We start from the raw sequence: 20,974 nt of genomic DNA, 5'->3' as shown, positions 1-20,974 counted from the left end.
AAAAACGCGGGAGTGGCTGGAGAAACGGAGGAGTGTCTGGGCGAACGCTGGGTGTGTTTGTGACGTCAAACCAGGAACGAAAGTGACTGAACTGATCGCAGATGCCGGGTAAGTCTGGAGCTACTCAGAAACTGCTAAGAAGTGTCTATTCGCAATTCTGCTAATCTTTCGTTCGCAATTTTACTATGCTAAGATTCACTCCCAGTAGGCGGCGGCTTAGCGTGTGCAAAGCTGCTAAAAGCAGCTTACGAGCGAACAACTCGGAATGACCACCAATGAGCAGAAAGAAAGCGTTACTGTACCTTGAATCCCTCATCTTTAAGCTGCTGGGCTGTGCCAAGGAATTGGGGCCGGAATGAATGCTGCAAAGAAAAGACAATGGGAGATGTTTATCACGTGGTTCCAGAGCGATCCGAACACACATATTCACAACACATACATAAACCTGTACATTATATTGCTGAATGCACACCGCTACAAAAACCCCTTTAAGTTGTGCGACCAGCTCATATATTCCATAGGAAGTGTAAAGTATCAGTAGAAACGGGACACACTCGATATCCCGGCTGTCGGGATCCCGGCGCTCTGCATACCAGCGAGGGGATCACGACAACTATTCTCCCTCTTGGGGTGTCCACGACACCCCTGAAGGGAGAATTAATAGCGTGGTGAGCGCAGCGAGCCCGCAAGGGGCTCTTTTGTGCTCGATCCGCTGCCTGCATTCTGGCGGATGTGATCCCGGCGCCGGTATGCTCGCCACCGGGATCCCGTGTGCCGGTATATCGTAGTACTTCCATAGAAACTGTTGTCCAGTTTGCTACTGTATATTTTAAATATAATTGTGCTGTCACCGAGAGCCTATGTGTGTAATGTCCACCTACAGCTTATTTGGGGACCCTGCTTTACATGCTGAATACAGTGCTGTAAGTGATAAATATTCGGCAAATTTAAGGAATATTACATCTCAAATTTATAGTGGACAAACAAAAAGGACCAGCCAACCTCTTCCCTGTATCACATGGTCGGCTAGATGTATCATCGCTTGGAAAGTGATAAAATGGAGAGCGAAACAGTGCCAGCCAATCAGCTCCTAACTGCCATGTCCCAGGTTGTGTTTGAAAAATGGCAGTTAGGAGCTGATTGACTGGTACTTTTTCACAATCCATTTGATCACTTCCCAAGCGATGATGCATCTGACCGAAATTGTGTTTTGTATCTTTTACTATTTTGGTTCTTGATTAAAGGTAAGAGGAGGCGTGATATGGATTCCTGTCACAGACCATGCACAAGAAGGAAAATGTATTATCCTGGTTTAATGTTTAAGGCTCACAGATAAGCCACCATCTTGCCAAGCAGTTGTCCAGTTTTGTTAGTTTCTACCAAACTAACCCAATCCTGTGTTGCCACCTAAGTTCTGACTCATCAAAATGAACTTTAATCTTAATGGCTGAGATCAGCCAGTGATTGAATGAACTTGTGATTCCATTGTTGGGCCTCATCGGTGCACATGACGATGTATAGCAAGTGCACTCCATATATGTGGCTTTATATCTGGTCATTAGGCATTCAGACCAAATAGCTAAATCATACCATTGGCCGCACACGCCCGAGTTTGGCGGCCATACGGGATGCCGTCCGAAATCTGACTTTTTTAAAAGAGGCAATCACTTACAAGGCAAAACCATGGCTTGTAAGTGATTGCCCCTTTAAAAATATGTCCAAGTTCGGCCGGCATCCCTGGCTGCCGAACTCTGGCGTTATTACATCCGACCCCATATGTGGATAATTACTACCTAGACAGTTTTGGGATATATGTCACTAACCTGGATTCCAATGAGAATTCCCTTCTGAGGCAGTTTGAAGCCGGTGGAGATCATGGCCTTCAGGAAGGCAGAATAGATGTTTTGTCCAAAGCAAGCCACCTTATCCAGACAGAAGGAGACAGACATCAGCACACAGTAACTGCAGAAGCTCATTACTAGCCCCAGACAGGCTTTATAACTAGCCACAGACAGGCTGTGTTACTAGCCATTTACAATTGTATTACTAGGCTGCAGCCGCGTGGTCAGAAACTGTACATTGCACTTAATGTCAACTTTTTGAAAAATGAAGGGGCTCATCCCACAATACAGGTCATAAACGGTAAAACCTGCTATAATCCTCTAATTGTTTCGGAGATGGGTCTCACAAACCGAAGGTTCTGATGGTATGAAATGTCTGTCACCAATGGGGAAATGTAGAACATCTGGCAGACTCGGACAGTGCAGATATCAGGCATACACTGTGAGGTCTCCCACAGTGTACTGGTGGGAGACCACATGCAGCCGCCAAGGCCCGCCCCTGCTGCCCTTGCCGGGAGCTACTCCTGAAGTACAAAAGCATTGCCACTGTGCGATGCTTTTATACTTCTGCAACGGGGCAGGGACTGACATGCGTGGTGGGCTAGATCTGTGCTGGGCGTCCCCCCACATGTCAGTGTGCCTGATCGTAGCTGTGCTAAATTTAGCACAGCTACAATCAACTCTGAATCACCCCCATTGTCCAGTGAGCTTCAAATAGGGTGTAGTAGTAGTAGACAATGGTGGGAAGTAGCATTGAGAATGACCACAGTAGGAGCCTGGGAAAGAACTGGCTAATGATTAGGTTATTCAGGTAGTAAATGGGCTTTGTGACGTTTAACGTGTCTATCATGGTAATAATAATGGATGAGCACAATTAAGAGGCAAAAATTAATTCCCCCGGGACCGCCATTTTATTCCCTGCTCTGACAGATTCCGCCTTGAAATATTCTCCAGGTAGGTGGAGGATGTGACAGACCAGCAGGAGACATCCAGCTGAACCTTGACAGCTATGGCTCTGTGACCAACTCGAAGTCTTTGAGGATGAAGGTAGCTATGGATTTTTCAGAAAAACGTCAAAAGCCATTCCAATGGACACGTTACAGAAAAACTCAAGCTTTGCTGTGTATGTTGCCTCCAGCAAATCGAACATATTTTGTAATACTCTATAGCTTCCACCCTCTCACAGTGGCGCGTTACGTAGCAGCACAGTTGCAAACAAGGTTTGGGGTTAATGGAAAAAGGCTTGCCAGTTCTGTGGTTCAGTTTCCTGTAACAGGCCAGACTTTTTCTCCGCTTTTATCCTCTTTCTGGCAATCTGGATGAGGTCGGCTATGTCGTAGCACAGTTGTACCTCCGGCACATAGAATAGGCCACACTGTACTGATTGCTGATCCACTTGTTTTGGAAACCCCGTCACAAACAGTGTTGGTTTCAACACATTTTCCTCCGTGTACTTGATGGCGGATGTATGATGTCGCATAAGCAAGATGATGGCGATTAGATAAATTACGCCTACAACAATGTGGAGCCATAGCAGGCTGTCTTGGTGCTACAGATTTGCTATTGTTCTGCCAAAGTTCATCGGATACTTGTCCAATAAATTTCCAGAGAAGATGACGAGCAGGATAACACCCAAAGACGATGCAGACGATCAACAGGGCGCAAATGATGTGACGCTGGAAGGAGTGGTAGTGAATGGCATCTTCTCCACATCGCTCATAGATGTCGTCATCGCTCATTTGCAAACTATTTGAAAGCCATGAGCAAACACCCTTGACCCTTTCTAAATCCTCATTAAATGAAGATGATCTTCGGTATGGGCACTGGAGGCTGTGTGAACAAGAGCTACGCGGCCATAATCCCAGATCGTCTTCCATAAGATGGAGAACGTCAACAGCACGAAACAAGTGACAGCCGGAGCTCCAAGATTGTGGCCGGATTTGTAAGTTCTTTTAAAAGCAGCAAACATTTACAAGGCAAAACCAACCAGGTTTTGCCTTGTAAACGTTTGCTACTTTAAAAAACATACGCGTTCAGCTTGAGTCTTGGAGCTCCGGCCGTCTCGCAAGCCATTACATCCGGCCCTTAGTACCAAAACTGTGAGGATTCCACCAAGCGGCACAATTTGCAGCACCGTGCCTCCCTCCTGCCCACTGTAACAATAAGGCTGGGATCCATTAGACTCAATCATTCAATAATGACAATTACAGAAATGTGTAAGCCAGTATAGCACAGAGAATGCCTGCTGTTACCACTCAGCAGATTGCACCTATTTCCAGCACTGACAGCCACTATAGTCTCTCTCTGTAAAGGTGTTCTATGTTTATTTAGGTACATTTACCTCACCAGTGGATGCCATCTCACATCGCAGGACTGGGTCAGCTCCTCTCAGACGAGGCCAGGAGAACATGGGGGCCTGTTAAAAGAAAAAAATGGCATTATTAATAATAATTGAACTCCAAAGCCGACTAATATTGCCTGCTGATTCCTCCATCTCTGGCGCTTACCTTGATCCCAACATAGTCTGCAGGGATGATGGGGCTCTCTAACGTTGGAAGTGGACCCTCATCAATTTTTTCTCCAATCATGACTTTTGTGGCCACATCGATGAAGTCAACTCCTAAGGTCTTAGACACAAATGGGAAGGAGCGGGAGGCCCTCAGGTTGCACTCGATCACCTAATAGCAAACAGGCAATCATCATTTAGTAGACAGTAACAAAAACCCACCACCAACTATATGCTGTTATATGACTTAAGGTATGGGGTCTATTCATGAAGTAGTGAAAATAGTGGAAAAATTAGCCTGTGGACAAGTTGCCCATGGCAACCAATCAGCTGCTCCGTACAATTGAATAGTATGCAAATTATAAATGTTACTTCAATGCTGATTGGCTGTCATGGGCAACTTCTCCACTGGCTCACTTCTCCACTCTTTCCACTGCTTCATGCATAGACCACTTTAAATGAGTTGCCGGTAATCGAAGAAGCTTTATAGCAGGGATATTCAACCTGCAGGTGCTGTGGAACTACACATCCCAGCATGCTCTGCCACAGTGTCTGCATGCTGGGATGTGTAGTTTCACAGCAACTGAAGGGCCACATGTTTCATAACCCTGCTTTACAAAGAGGCATTAGCCCTGTGCTAGATTAACAGCATGGCAGACAGGGCAGTCACCCAGATGCTCCCACACCAGCTTGGGGGGCACTAGGGCATATGTGAAAGGGGGGGGGGTTTGTGTGGCAAAATGTGAACTGGGGGCACTACAGTGTTTTAACACATATGGTGCGGGCAGTATTAGACATATTATACATTGGCAGTATATAATATTGACACTTTTATTAGTATGGGCCCCCACAAGTTAGATACCCTGGGGCACAAAAAACATTAATCCAGACAGCATGTCTCATTTTCCAGTAATTTATTCCACAGTAAGGAAATGTGTGGGGGTTTTACTCAACATTCAGTGCCAATCATTTAGACCAATTTCATATCGAATGGTATTTTATAGGACGTAACAAAGATACTTCTGTCTATGATCACAGTGTTCATAGACCTCTAACATCCTTATTTTGTAAAATAAAAATTCATTATTTTTCCATTATATAATTCCAGTGGTAATGTTCCTATATTCCATACATTCTTCCATTGTGCTAAAGGCACTTGGTAACAATGCTGCAGGTCTTTTCCCTTAATATCACGTATTGGAAACTAAGGGGGTCTATTCATGAAGCAGTGAAAAGAGTGGAGAAGTGAGCCTGTGTAGAAGTTGCCCATGGCAGCCAATCAGCTGCTCCATACAAATTATAAATGTTACTTCAATGCTGATTGGTTGACATGGGCAACTTCTCCACTGGCTCACTACTCCACACTCTTCACTGCTTCATGAATAGACCCCTAAAGCTTTAAGTGAAATGCGTTGGTAAGAAAGGTCTGCACTGTTACATTTGCATATTGCGTTGTTCCTGATCATCCCACTCCAAAGCATTATCTGTAAGTCACTGAAGGGTGAGGGGGATTAAAGGATTCCTGTATAATTCTATGTCTCGCGGGTACAGTATGGATCTTGGTGAATAGAGGTGCGTACACACTGGCCGATATATCTGCCATTCAATAGAATGGCCAATATATCGCGGGTCTGTTGGCCAGTGTGTACGAACTGTATGTCTGTGAACGCCATCGTTCACAGACATATCACGTTGGCCTGCAGCACAGCTGATGACCAATATGTCTACCGAATCGATGGTGTGTATAGGCAGTCACCTGACCGCCCGTATACATGCTGCAGCAGCCGGTGGCAATTGACAGCTGTCCTGACAGATCAGGCAGTGTATATGCTCAACACACTGCCTGGTCCGGCCGTAGATATATCTGCAGATCAAGTGGCCTGTTCTCTGTGTCCATTTACTCATTGCAAATCTTATATATAAAATTCATTGCTCTGTTTGTTTGCCTGTTCGGTTATGCATTTGGAAACCCCAGCACTGAGTGGGATAAAACCAATGCAAGGTGGTCCAGTTGGATCCTGGCCCAGTTTTAGGGGGGTTGGGGTCCCGGTCGGACCTCCCGTTGGTGTAGACCAGGCAGAACTTTGATCCAGGGAGTCTGTTCTGGCCCTTCCTCTGGATGGATTTGGATGATAAAAGTTCACAGTGCCAATATTGGATCCCAGAAGACATACTAGGGGGTTGGGGTCCCGGTCGGACCTCCCGTTTGTGTAGACTGGGCAGAACTTTGATCCAGGGAGTCTGTTCTGGCCCTTCCTTTGGATGGATTTGGATGATAAAACTTCACAGTGGCAATAGTGGATCCCAGAAGACATACTAGGGGGTTGGGGTCCTGGTTGGACCTTCTGTTAGTGTTCACCAGGCAGAACTTTGACACAGTGAGTCTGTTCTGGACCTTCCACTGGAAGGATTTGGATGAAAACGTCATAGTGATAATATTAGGTGCAAGAAGACATACTAAAGGGTTGAGGTCCTGATCGGACCTCTCATTGGTGTACACCAGACAGAATTTTGACACAGGAAGCCTGTTCTGGGCCTTACACTGTAATGGATTTGGTAATGAACTGTAATAACTGATAGAAATAACCATAACTCAATTACCTGATATACCTGATATAAACGACTGAAATAACCATACTATAAATCAATGAACTAAAATCACTGAGGTTGGAAGACAAACAATATTGTGTACCCAAAGCCTTGGAATAGCAACATTCATGATAGAATGAAAATGTTAAACCCATGTTGTAATGGAAAAAAGTGATTATAAAAGTGAACAGGAAGGGAAGCTGGGGATTAGGGCTACTGGCGACACCCCAAAAACAAAAACGACACTGGGCAGTTACCTCATGGGTGTGTTGGAAGAGCTGCTGAGCTACTAATTATATTTTCTCTATCGTCCTAAGTGGATGCTGGGGTTCCTGAAAGGACCATGGGGAATAGCGGCTCCGCAGGAGACAGGGCACAAAAGTAAAGCTTTTACAGGTCAGGTGGTGTGTACTGGCTCCTCCCCCTATGACCCTCCTCCAGACTCCAGTTAGATTTTTGTGCCCGGCCGAGAAGGGTGCAATTCTAGGTGGCTCTCATAAAGAGCTGCTTAGAGAGTTTAGCTTAGGTTTTTTATTTTACAGTGATTCCTGCTGGCAACAGGATCACTGCAACGAGGGACAGAGGGGAGAAGAAGTGAACTCACCTGCGTGCAGGATGGATTGGCTTCTTGGCTACTGGACATGAAGCTCCAGAGGGACGATCACAGGTACAGCCTGGATGGTCACCGGAGCCGCGCCGCCGGCCCCCTTGCAGATGCTGAAGTAAGAAGAGGTCCAGAATCGGCGGCTGAAGACTCCTGCAGTCTTCTAAAGGTAGCGCACAGCACTGCAGCTGTGCGCCATTTTCCTCTCAGCACACTTCACACGGCAGTCACTGAGGGTGCAGGGCGCTGGGGGGGGGCGCCCTGGGAGGCAAATGATTACCTATAAAGGCTAATAATACCTCACATATAGCCCCCAGAGGCTATATGGAGATATTTACCCCTGCCTAAATGTACTAAATAGCGGGAGACGAGCCCGCCGGAAAAGGGGCGGGGCCTATCTCCTCAGCACACGGCGCCATTTTCTGTCACAGCTCCGCTGGTCAGGAAGGCTCCCAGGTCTCTCCCCTGCACTGCACTACAGAAACAGGGTATAACAGAGAGGGGGGGCAAAATAAATGGCTATATATATTAATATAAAAGCAGCTATAAGGGAGCACTTAATCATAAGGCTATCCCTGTCATATATAGCGCTTTTTGGTGTGTGCTGGCAGACTCTCCCTCTGTCTCCCCAAAGGGCTAGTGGGTCCTGTCTTCGTATAGAGCATTCCCTGTGTGTCTGCTGTGTGTCGGTACGTGTGTGTCGACATGTATGAGGACGTTATTGGTGTGGAGGCGGAGCAATTGCCAAATATGAGGATGTCACCTCCTAGGGGGTCGACACCAGAATGGATGCCTTTATTTGTGGAATTACGGGATAGCGTCAACTCGCTTAAGCAGTCGTTTGCCGACATGAGGCGGCCGGACACTCAATTAGTGCCTGTCCAGGCGACTCAAACACCGTCAGGGGCTGTAAAACGCCCCTTGCCTCAGTCGGTCGACACAGACCCAGACACAGGCACTGATTCCGGTGGTGAAGGTGACGAATCAACCGTATTTTCCAGTAGGCCACACGTTATATGATTTTGGCAATAAAGGAGATGTTACATTTAGCTGATACTACAGGTACCACTAAACAGGGTATTATGTGGGGTGTGAAAAAACTACCAGTAGTTTTTACCGAATCAGAAGAATTAAATGACGTGTGTGATGAAGCGTGGGGTGCCCCGATAAAAAACTGCTAATTTCAAAGAAGTTATTGGCTTTATACCCTTTCCCGCCAGAGGTTAGGGAGCGCTGGGAAACACCTCCTAGGGTGGACAAAGCGCTAACACGCTTATCAAAACAAGTGGCGTTACCCTCTCCTGAGACGGCCGCACTTAAAGATCCATCAGATAGGAGGATGGAAAATATCCAAAAAGGTATATACACACATGCAGGTGTTATACTACGACCAGCTATTGCGACTGCCTGGATGTGCAGTGCTGGGGTAGTTTGGTCAGAGTCCCTGATCGAAAATATTGATACCCTGGACAGGGACAATATTTTACTGTCGTTAGAACAAATAAAGGATGCATTTCTTTATATGCGTGATGCACAGAGAGATATCTGCACACTGGCATCACGGGTAAGTGCTATGTCCATTTCGGCCAGAAGAGCTTTATGGACACGACAGTGGACAGGCGATGCGTAGAGGAGTTATTTGGGGTCGGTCTATCGGATTTGATGGCCACGGCTACGGCCGGGAAATCCACCTTTCTACCTCAAGTCACTCCCCAACAGAAAAAGGCACCGACCTTTCAACCGCAGCCTTTTCGTTCCTTTAAAAATAAGAGAGCAAAGGGCTATTCATATCTGCCACGAGGCAGAGGACGAGGGAAGAGACAGCAACAGGCAGCTCCTTCCCAGGAACAGAAGCCCTCCCCGGCTTCTACAAAAGCCTCAGCATAACGCTGGGGCTTCGCAAGCGGACTCGGGGGCGGTAGGCGGTCGTCTCAAGAATTACAGCGCGCAGTGGGCTCACTCGCAGGTAAATCCCTGGATCCTGCAGATAATATCTCAGGGGTACAGGTTGAAATTAGAGACAGAGCCACCTCGCCGTTTCCTGAAGTCTGCTTTACCAACGTCCCCCTCAGAAAGGGAGACGGTTTTGGAAGCCATTCACAAGCTGTATTCTCAGCAGGTGATAGTCAAGGTACCTCTTCTACAACAAGGGAAGGGGTATTATTCCACTCTTTTTGTGGTACCGAAGCCGGATGGCTCGGTAAGGCCTATTCTAAATCTGAAGTCCTTGAACCTGTACATAAAGAAGTTCAAGTTCAAGATGGAGTCACTCAGAGCAGTGATAGCGAACCTGGAAGAAGGGGACTTTATGGTATCCTTGGACATCAAGGATGCGTATCTCCACGTTCCAATTACCCCTCACACCAGGGGTACCTCAGGTTCGTTGTACAAAACTGTCACTATCAGTTTCAGACGCTGCCGTTTGGTTTGTCCACGGCACCTCGGGTCTTTACAAAGGTAATGGCCGAGATAATATTTCTTCTTCGAAGAAAAGGCGTATTAATTATCCCATACTTGGACGATCTCCTAATAAGGGCAAGGTCCAGAGAACAGCTAGAGATGGGTTTAGCACTATCTCAAGAGGTGCTAAAGCAGCACGGATGGATTCTGAATATTCCAAAATCCCAATTAATGCCGACAACTCGTCTGCTGTTCCTGGGGATGATTCTGGACACAGTTCAGAAAAAGGTTTTTCTTCCCGAAGAAAAAGCCAAGGAGTTATCTGACCTGGTCAGGAACCTCCTAAAACCAGGAAAGGTGTCTGTACATCAATGCACAAGAGTCCTGGGAAAAAATGGTAGCTTCTTACGAAGCAATCCCTTTCGGCAGATTCCATGCAAAGGGATCTGTTGGACAAATGGTCAGGGTCGCATTTTCAGATGCACCTGCGGATAACCCTGTCGCCGAGGACAAGGGTATCCCTTCTGTGGTGGTTGCAGGAGGCTCATCTATTGGAGGGCCGCAGATTCGGCATGCAGGATTGGATCCTGGTGACCACGGATGCCAGCCTGAGAGGCTGGGGAGCAGTCACACAGGGAAGAAATTTCCAGGGAGTGTGGTCGAGCCTGAAAAAGTCTCTTCACATAAGCATTCTGGAACTAAGAGCAATCTACAATGCTCTAAGCCAGGCGGAACCTCTGCTTCAAGGAAGACCGGTGTTGATCCAGTCGGACAACATCACGGCAGTCGCCCATGTAAACAGACAGGGCGGCACAAGAAGCAGGAGGGCAATGGCAGAAGCTGCCAGGATCCTTCGCTGGGCGGAGAATCACGTGATAGCACTGTCAGCAGTATTCATCCCGGGCGTGGACAACTGGGAAGCAGACTTCCTCAGCAGACACGACCTTCACCCGGGAGAGTGGGGACTTCATCCAGAAGTTTTCCACATGCTATAAAACCGTTGGGTAAAACCAATGGTGGACATGATGGCGTCTCGCCTCAACAAAACACTGGACAGGTATTGCGCCAGGTCAAGAGATCCGCAGGCAATAGCTGTGAACGCGCTGGTAACACTTTGGGTGTACCAGTCGGTATATGTGTTTCCTCCTCTGCCTCTCATACCAAAGGTATTGAGGATTATACGGCAAAGAGGAGTAAGACTAGTGGCTCCGGATTGGCCAAGAAGGACTTGGTACCCGGAACTTCAAGAGATGGTCACGGACGATCCGTGGCCTCTACTTCTGAGAAGGGACCTGCTTCAGCAGGGTCCTTGTCTTTTTCAAGACTTACCGCGGCTGCGTTTGACGGCATGGCGTTTGAATGCCAGATCCTAAAAGGAAAAGGCATTCCAGAAGAAGTCATTCCTACCTTGATAAAGGCAAGGAAGGAAGTCACCGCGAAGCATTATCGCCGTATTTGGCGAAAATATGTTGCGTGGTGCGAGCAGCGGAGTGCTCCGATGGAGGAATTTCAACTGGGTCGTTTTCCTTCATTTCCTGCAATCAGGATTGTCTATGGGTCTCAAATTGGGATCTATTAAGGTTCAAATTTCGGCCCTATCAATATTCTTCCAAAAAGAATTGGCCTCAGTCCCTGAGGTCCAGATTTTTATCAAAGGAGTACTGCATATACAGCCTCCTGTGGTGCCTAAGGTGGCACCGTGGGATCTAAATGTAGTTTTAGATTTCCTCGAATTCAATTGGTTTGAACCACTAAAGAATGTGGATTTGAAATATCTCACATGGAAAGTGACTATGTTACTGGCCCTGGCTTCGGCCGGGAGAGTATCTGAACTGGCGGCTTTGTTTTATAAAAGCCCTTATTTAATTTTCCATTCGACATAGGGCAGAGCTGCGGACGCGTCCGCATTTTCTCCCTAAGGTGGTATCAGCGTTTCACCTGAACCAGCCTATTGTAGTGCCTGCGGCTACAGACGACTTGAAGGACTCCAAGTTGTTGTACGTTGTCAGAGCCTTAAAAATATACATTTAAAGGACGGCTGGAGTCAGAAAATCTGACTCGCTGTTTATACTGTATGCACCCAACAAGTTGGGTGCACCTGCTTCTAAGCAGTCGATTGCTCGTTGGATTTGTACCAAATTCAACTTGTACATTCTGTGGCAGGCCTGCCACAGCCTAAATCTGTTAAGGCCCATTCCGCAAGGAAGGTGGGCTCATCTTGGGCGGCTGCCCGAGGGGTCTCGGCATTACAACTTTGCCGAGCAGCTACGTGGTCAGGGGAGAACACGTTTGTAAATTTTTACAAATTTGATACCCTGGCAAAGGAGGACCTGGAGTTCTCTCATTCGGTGCTGCAGAGTCATCCGCACTCTCCCGCCCGTTTGGGAGCTTTGGTATAATCCCCATGGTCCTTTCAGGAACCCCAGCATCCACTTAGGACGATAGAGAAAATAAGAATTTACTTACCGATAATTCTATTTCTCTGAGTCCGTTGTGGATGCTGGGCGCCCATCCCAAGTGCGGATTATCTGCAATACTTGTACATAGTTATTGTTAACTAATTCGGGTTATTGTTTAGGAAGCCATCTTTCAGAGGCTCCTCTGTTATCATACTGTTAACTGGGTTTAGATCACAAGTTGTACGGTGTGATTGGTGTGGCTGGTATGAGTCTTACCCGGGATTCAAAATCCTCCCTTATTGTGTACGCTCGTCCGGGCACAGTACCTAACTGGAGTCTGGAGGAGGGTCATAGGGGGAGGAGCCAGTACACACCACCTGACCTGTAAAAGCTTTACTTTTGTGCCCTGTCTCCTGCGGAGCCGCTATTCCCCATGGTCCTTTCAGGAACCCCAGCATCCACTACGGACTCCGAGAAATAGAATTATCGGTAAGTAAATTCTTATTTTAAATGTTGAAAGGTACATCCAACACATTGATAACGAAGGGGTCTATTCATGAAGCAGTGAAAAGAGTGGAGAAGTTGCCCATGGCAACCAATCATTGTTGATGTAACATTTATAAAGTGCATTCTATAACATATATAGCAGCAGTTTCTTATGAGTTGGTAGAATGAATATTGGTCTAGCACACAGCTTAGGTGAATGGGCTAGAAATACCCCAAATTATTGGGGGTATGGGTCGTTGGATAGACGCAACTTAGGTCGACAGTCATTAGGTCGACCATGGAAGGTCAACATGCATTAGGTCGACAGGGTCAATAGGTCCACATGGTCATTAGGTCGACTTGTACTAGGTTGACAGGTCAAAAGGTCGACATGGGTTTTTTGGCTGTTTTTGGAGTTGTTTTCTTCGTAAAGTGACGGGGAACCCCAATTAGTGCCCGGTGTCCCCTCGCATGGTTCGCTTCGCACACCATGCTTCGGGAAAGGTGTTTTGTTCCGCTACCGCTTCGCTTGGCACAGGTTATCGTTCCAATTGTAGTCCACGTGGATCGTTAAGTATGGAAAAAATAAAAAAAATTGAAAAACTGGTGTCGACCTTTTGACCTGTTGACCTAGTACATGTCGACCTGATGCATCTCGACCTTCAGTGGTCGACCTAGTGACTGTCAACCTAAGCTGTGTCATCCTAACAACCGTAGCGTGTGCCACATTTGCCCATAGATCCGCAGCTCACTTACAGGGGTGCCATGTGATTCTAGTTAGCATCTGTGTAGGCTGAGCCATGCACAACCTCTAGCCTAAGCCCGTTTGTTCCTCCTCTCAGGTTATTCCAAAACTCGGTGGTACTGTATCAGCATGTACCTTATTAATACTTCATACAGGTTGAGTATCCCTTATCCAAAATGCTTAGGACCAGAAGTATTTTGGATATCGGATTTTTCCGTATTTTGGAATAACTGCATACCATAATGAGATATCATGGTGATGGGACCCAAGTCTAATTACAGGATGCATTTATGTTTCATATACACCTTATACACACAGCCTGAAGGTCATTTAATACTATATTTTTAATAAATTTGTGTATTAAACAAAGTGTGTACATTGAGCCATCAGAAAACAAAGGTTTCACTCTCACTCAAAAAAAAAATCCGTATTTCGGAATATTTCGTATTTCTGAATGTTTGGATATGGGATACTCAACCTGCAGTGGTAAAATTATCTTAATATAAGTTGATATGCAAATAATAAGAGCTGTCATTGTATCAAAGCAGAACTTAATTCTCCATAGCTGCTAATGTTTAGATTGGTATACTGTGAGTAGGTTTTGTGGTCTTTGCTAAATATAGCGCACTAAAGGGGACATGTACTAAACATTGCTAAAAGAGAAGTGAGCCAGTGGAGAAGTTGCCATTGGCAACCAATCAGCTGCTCTGTATACTTTTATAGTATGCTAATTATAAATGTTACGTCAATGCTGATTGGTTGCCATGGGCAACTTCTCCACTGGCTCACTTCCCCACTTTTATCACTGCTTAGTACATGTCCCCCAAAGTGTGCTTCTTAAGGGGACATGTACTAAGCAGTGATAAAAGTGGGGAAGTGAGCCAGTGGAGAAGTTGCCCATGGCCAATCAGCATTGACGTAACACTTATAATAAGAGCTTCCCGCAGGGCCGAAACTAGGATTTTCATCACCCGGGGCAAGGCAAAAAATTGGCGCCCCCCTCCCAAAAAAACAAACTCTGTCAGACTAAAATAATCATATTATCAAAAAATGCGAAAAAAGAGGATACTATTGGACAATATTCCCCTATGTGCCTCAAATACCCTATGTGTCACATGCCCCGCCAGCGTGTTCAACTACATGCTCCTTTTTGTGTCCCCATACATTGCACTATGGGGGTAATTCTGAGTTGATCGCAGCAGGAACTTTGTTAGCAGTTGGGCAAAACCATGTGCACTGCAGGGGGGGGGCAGATGTAACATGTGCAGAGAGAGTTAGATTTGGGTGTGGTGTGTTCAATCTGCAATCTAAATTGCAGTGTAAAAATAAAGCAGCCAGTATTTACCCTGCACAGAAACAAAATAACCCACCCAAATCTAACTCTCTCTGCACATGTTACATCTGCACCCCCTGCAGTGCACATGGTTTTGCCCAACTGCTAACAAAGTTCCTGCTGCAATCAACTCAGAATTACCCCCTATATCATAACACTTCATCACTGCACTACATTCCCCTATCCACTGCACTACATCACTATACTACATACCATGCACTGTACTACATATCCTATATGCTACGCTACATCACTACACTACATCCCCTTATATGCTACACCACATCAGTGCACTACGTGCCCCTATATACTGCAATACATTACTACACTACATACCCTATAAGCTACACCAAATCCCCCCATCTGGGAGGCAAAGTGGAGGTTGATGCTGCTAACTGGGAGCACAGTGCGCTTCTATAGCTTGTACAGTGCACTGCACGCTAGTCGCAGCACTGCATGGCAAAGAAGAGAGTTTAAGACAGTAGCCGGCATAGGAGAGATCCCAGGTACTGGAGCTCACCTGCACAGCGCCGGAGCCAGCTGCAGGCAGACAGGTGGGTCAGAAACATTGCCCGGGGAGCTGTCTGCTGTCTCACAAGAGCAGCACAGCACTGCTGGTTTAAAAAAAAAACCTGCTCCTCTATAACTCCTTGGCGCCCCCTCAATTCCTGCACCCGGGGCACATGCCCCCTTAGGGCCCCCCCCCCTAGTTACGGCCCTGCTTCCCGTATAGGCTCACATGTATTGCTGGAGTGTGGTGGCACAAACGTCCCCCCTCAGGAGCTCTGTGGCCATGTCAGTAAGAAGGTGGATTAGTACGTGGACTGTCACTTACCAGGACATCATTTCCTCTGACGAGGAACTGCACATTGAAGGGTCCAGATATTTCGAAAGCATTTGCAATTTTCTTGGTGGCAATTTTCACCTGCAAGTCACAGGAAACAAGTTAGATTTGGAGCTACTCTTTAAGGCTTATTGGAGAGACGGTTTAGTTAAGCTATACCTATAATCTTCTTTGTCCTATGAATTAGATTTTTTATGGATTTGTTGGATGAGAAGAAAAGTCATAAACTGAGAAAGTAGATTATTCTGCCCCCTGAAAATCAGAGTTTGCACTGCTTTCTTTGGGGAAAGTCAAAAGCTCTTTTTGGGGCTGATTCTCAGTCACACACAAATACAGCAGCGTATTCTGGCGGTCAGCCATCTGAGAGTTTATGCAAAGGACATAGAAACTCCTTCCCTTGCATACATCCATGAGGTCAAATGTCAAAGGGGAGAAAATCCCCCTTTAAGCATCCGTGCATGGTATAATAACGATTGGTGCGCCCTTATACGCCAGCGGCAAATAGTTGCATAACTATGTGAACATCGTTATTGTGCGTATTGCGCGCAAATCACAATCAGGCCCCGAATAATGCACCAGTAATTTCAATACTGGAAGACAAACGCTTTTGTGTTATTTGCTTGCTTATTTTTGTGTCAATGGTTTAAAGATAAAAACAAACTAAAAAAAATAGCTAAATATAAAAATAAAAATTCTGTATAGTATTTATCCTAAGGTCACTAGTTACTTACAGCTCAGATCACTAGAATTCAGAATAACTAACATTGGAATCCGGTAAGGATCCTGGCTGTCGGGATTCCGACAGTCAGAATACCGAGATCCCGAATAGGCTCCCCATCCCGGTGCCGGAATCCCAACAGCCACAATGCCGAATGAACATCCACGTGGATGCAGGACAGGTAAGCTGCGGGGAGAGGGGAGGTTAAATTTAGGCTGTGGGCGGAGGGTTAGGCTGCGCCTCGGTGGGATTTAGGTTTAGGCTGCGTGTAGGGGGGGTTAGGATACGGTGGGGAGGGCTAGGTTTAGGCTGCAGGGAAGGGGGGTTAGGTTTAGGCACCACCGGGAAGGGTTAAGGGAAGGGGCTAGGTTTAGGCTGCGGGGAGGGGGGGTTATAAGGCCAGTGGGGGAAGGTAATCGGAATCCCAACAGAGGAAAGGTAAGTATACTTACCTTCCAAGTATACTTACCTCCCCTCTGTCGGGATTGCGATCAAACGCCAGCAAATCAATCCCAACCCCATACATTTATATTGAGATATGCATCTCTTGTCAAGTGCCAAGTAGTCCTGCCATGAATAAAATCTGGAACAGCTGCTAAAATTAGCTAACATCAATTGGCTCATACAGTATAGAATTTACTTATTATAGCTCGGGATATTTACATGGAATGTATCTTATTATATTGAAAGCAGTAAAAAAGTGAATTGTTACTAGTTTAGTTTGTTAGAAATCTTGGCCAGACGTCTTATTCAATCTGTTCAGTTATATCCGACTGAAAGTTCCATTGACTACTAAATAGTGCGAGCAGTTATCGGTTGGCTGCACTATTGCTCTGTAGATACGGCCGTTCACTGTGATACTGGAATAGCCAGACCTGCGCATGCTGACCGCGAAAGTGTGCGGCAAATTGGACTCCAATGTCGATGTTTATTCATCAGGCCAAGCAGCTGGAGTTTATCCTTATGCTATAAAATTGTTGCTGTAGTTTAAAGTTTGATTGAAAAGTTTGAAGATCATTGATTCACTGTAAGAATTGTGTTTTCCCTATATAGAACATAAGAATAGTTATACTCTGACTATGGTCAGCCTACATTATGTTGACAAAGAGCTACCGTACTGTAAGTGACAAACTGGAAATAGAACAATCAGTGATGTATTATGGGAAGTAGCGGAATTCATCATTTATTATAAACTATACAAATGTATTTATTGCAGGTCACTTAGGCTAATGTAAAGGAAAACTAACATCTTTTGTGAATGAGAATCAGAGTTAAGGTGGGTACACACCGGTAGATATATCTGCCGATCAATTGATCAGCAGATATATCTATGGACGGATCGGGCAGTGTGCTGTGCATACACACTGCCCGATCCGTTGGGGACTGACATCATGAACTGTTCAGCTGTAGATCACCGCCAGCTGCCGCAGCTAGCCGGTCACCCGTACACACACGGCGATGCGCCAATATATCGGTAGATATATTGGCCGTCGGCTGTGCGGCAGGGCTGACTCGATACGTCTGTGAATGACGGAGTTCACAGACATATCGCCCGTACACACTGGCCGACGGACCCACGATATATCGGCCGTTCAAGAGAACGGCCTATATATAGGCCAGTGTGTACCCACCTTAAATGTAACAGTTGGATCGCTGTTTATCTGTACATCTGAGTGAATAACTATCTGTAAATACACCGGCTTTGTGCACGCAGAGGTTGTATTTTATATTTATCTCTGTAACATGATTATTTCGCTGGACATTAAATTATTCTCACCTTCTCGAGTGCCCCTTGGCTGATTGTCTGTGTGGGGATCATGAGAGTGGCATCTCCTGAGTGCACCCCAGCATCCTCCACATGCTCAGAGATGGCGTGAGAAATTACCTGTATAAAGTGGGATCATTTAAATTAGTCAACGGTTGCTTTATTCACCAACTGAAAAATGCCTCTTGCCTGGCTGTCCGAATGCGCACTGGAAGCTGCATATGTGGCGTCAGTGTATCTTCTGTAGTCCACACAATATTTAGGTAAAGAATAATTCTTTAATCAGACTGGCTACTCAGGAGGCAGGGCAGGAGGAACTGCATAGGCAGAGAGGGATCCGCCAAGTGCCTGCTAACGCCAGCTGAAGATCCCTTTCCCCTGTGCAGCATCTGCTAAAGCAGCTGCTAACGCCATCTGAAGATCCCTCTCCCTTGTCCAGTCTGTGCGAATACCATCTGAAGGTTCCTCTCCCCTGTGCAGTCTCTGATAACATGACTGCTATCCTCCTCTGAAGATCCTTTTCCCCTGTGCAGTCTCTACTAATACACCTGATAACTCCATCTGACGATCCCTCTCCTTTGTGCAGCCTGTGTTAATGCCATCTGAAGATCCCTCTCCCCTGTGCAGCCTCTGCTAACTCTATCTGAAGATCTCTCTCCCTTATGCAGTCTGTGCTAATGCCATCTGAAGATCCCGCTCCTCTGTTCAGTCTCTGCTAAAGTGCCTACTAACGTCATCTGAAGATCCCTCTCCCCTGTGTAGTCTCTGCTAAATCATCTGATGACAAGGGCCGTTGAAAGGTTTCTCAGCAGCTTAGGAAAATCTTAAGCCCACTGCCTCCCACCACCATCAATACTGACTTTCCATCCCCCCAGTGCGGAGCTAGCATCTTATAGGTTCCACACTCTGCCCTGAATATAACAAGGATGCCTGCCTCTATGAGACATTCTTATTATAATATGGGCATTCAGTGGTTCCCCTCAGATCCCGGCACCCTAGGCAGCTGCCTAAACTGCTTAATGCAGATGTTCCCAAACGCGGTCCTCAAGGCACCCCAACAGTCCAGGTTTTAGGTATATCCATTGCTCAGGACAGATGGTTAAATCAAATTAACTAAGGTGCTAATTAAGGGGCAGATGTATTAACCTGGAGAAAGCATAAGGAAGTTATAAGCCAATGATAAGAGCAAAGTGATAAACGCACCAGCCAATCAGCTCCTAATGTTAATTTACATATTGGAGCTGATTGGCTGGTGCGTTTATCACCTTGGACTTATCACTGGTTTATCACTTCCTTATGCCTTATCCAGGTTAACACATCTGCTCCTAAGTCACCTGTGGCCAAGCATGGATACATTTAAAACCAGGACCGTTGGGGTGCCTTGAGGACCACGTTTGGGAACCTCTGGCTTAATGGTAGAGCCGGCCCTGCTGCTAACGCCATCTGAAGATCCCTTTCCCCCATGACGTTAGCTTCTGACTTGACGCTCAGAAAAAGAATATATTTTCTGAGCTAGGTACATTGCAATAATATTGCAGTTACCAAATTCTTCTATGGTTCTGGTGGTTACATGAAAAATGTGCATTTTATATATACACAGGAGATATGTCTTATATCTGATGCGTAATATCATTGATACATGCGGCCGATAGTAAATGTCACAAAAAAAAGAGAAAACGACTATTTTGTGCATAATTTCTGAAACATTATTGATACATCAGCCCCTTAGACAATTCTAAGCGCACTACCAACGATGCATGCATTTGTATTGAACACAAAAAGGTGTTAATTCACACAACTGCTTATGTTAGCCAGTGATCTGCTGCCCAGGAATGGAAAGAGACGCCCACCGAAGCCATCACAAATTAATTCATAATTGCATACACTTTAGCGGACTATGGGGTCTATTCATGCATGTGCAAAGAGACGTCACTGGGTGTGGTGACACCCGGTGCGCACCCTGGATCTCGCTGTGCGCCGGAAAAAGGGGCATGGCCTCGTATAAGGGGGCATGGTCACATGCATAGAGGGCGTGGCCACACGGGGATCCCGAACTCGTAACTCCGGAGGCGTTCCCAGCATCTCCGGAGATACTGGGCAGCCCCCGGAGACGCTCTTCCTTCTCTGTCGGCTCCTAATCAGTGACAGGATCCAGGTGCTGTACGAGGCTGTCACACTGCAGCACCTGGATCCTGTCACTGCGGAGGAGCAAGCACTTTGGTGTCACCCACTCCGAGGGTGACACCCAGGCGCGGGCCACACCCCCTGCCCCCACTTTATGACGCCACTGCATGCGCACATAGCATCTATTCATAGAGACAGAGGGACTGGGGGCGTGCAAGCAGCTCACTGAGCACTGGCCATCCTCCTATAGTCACTACAAACGGGGGCCGTGGCTCGCGATCGCGGCACTGCCGCAAGGCCATGCCCCCTTTCTCCAAAGCCACGCCCATTTTCTTTAACCACGCTCCCTTTTCCTCTGTGGGCGCAGGTTTGTTATTACTGTATATTAATCACTGTCTGTAAAATGAAACCTACACGCCCTTCTTTGGCGACGGCATCCATCTCCACTTCTCGGGCTCCTTGTATGAACTTGGTGATCACCACCGGGTGCTCCTGTAAAGATAATAATAATAAAAGTAAATCCCATCGTTTGAATAACAAAATATGCGCAGTATGACTGCAAAATATAACACCTTTGCTAACAACACTAAGGGGTATATTCAATAATGCACCCGACAACT

General features: G+C 46.4%; 1 protein-coding gene and 1 pseudogene across 1 annotated transcript in view; both read right to left on the bottom strand.

The window, feature by feature from the left end:
* Window positions 1-20,974, bottom strand: part of CPS1 (carbamoyl-phosphate synthase 1) — a 123,066-nt gene that overhangs the window by 7,034 nt on the left and 95,058 nt on the right. Inside the window, exons 29-35 of the mRNA XM_063933134.1 lie at window positions 20,769-20,846; window positions 18,243-18,350; window positions 15,739-15,828; window positions 4,349-4,519; window positions 4,183-4,257; window positions 1,824-1,922; window positions 303-362 (exon numbers count right to left, since the gene is read on the bottom strand). Of these exons, the coding sequence (XP_063789204.1) occupies window positions 303-362; window positions 1,824-1,922; window positions 4,183-4,257; window positions 4,349-4,519; window positions 15,739-15,828; window positions 18,243-18,350; window positions 20,769-20,846 (681 nt within the window). The remainder of the gene's footprint in view (window positions 1-302; window positions 363-1,823; window positions 1,923-4,182; window positions 4,258-4,348; window positions 4,520-15,738; window positions 15,829-18,242; window positions 18,351-20,768; window positions 20,847-20,974) is intronic.
* LOC134944512 (CSC1-like protein 1) lies at window positions 1,929-4,176 on the bottom strand (annotated as a pseudogene).

The sequence above is a fragment of the Pseudophryne corroboree genome, chromosome 7 (genome assembly GCF_028390025.1).
Source record: "Pseudophryne corroboree isolate aPseCor3 chromosome 7, aPseCor3.hap2, whole genome shotgun sequence".
Classification (NCBI taxonomy): Eukaryota; Metazoa; Chordata; class Amphibia; order Anura; family Myobatrachidae; genus Pseudophryne; species Pseudophryne corroboree.
Note: the sequence above shows the minus strand (reverse complement) of the source record. Positions and strands in the feature narration are given on the sequence as shown.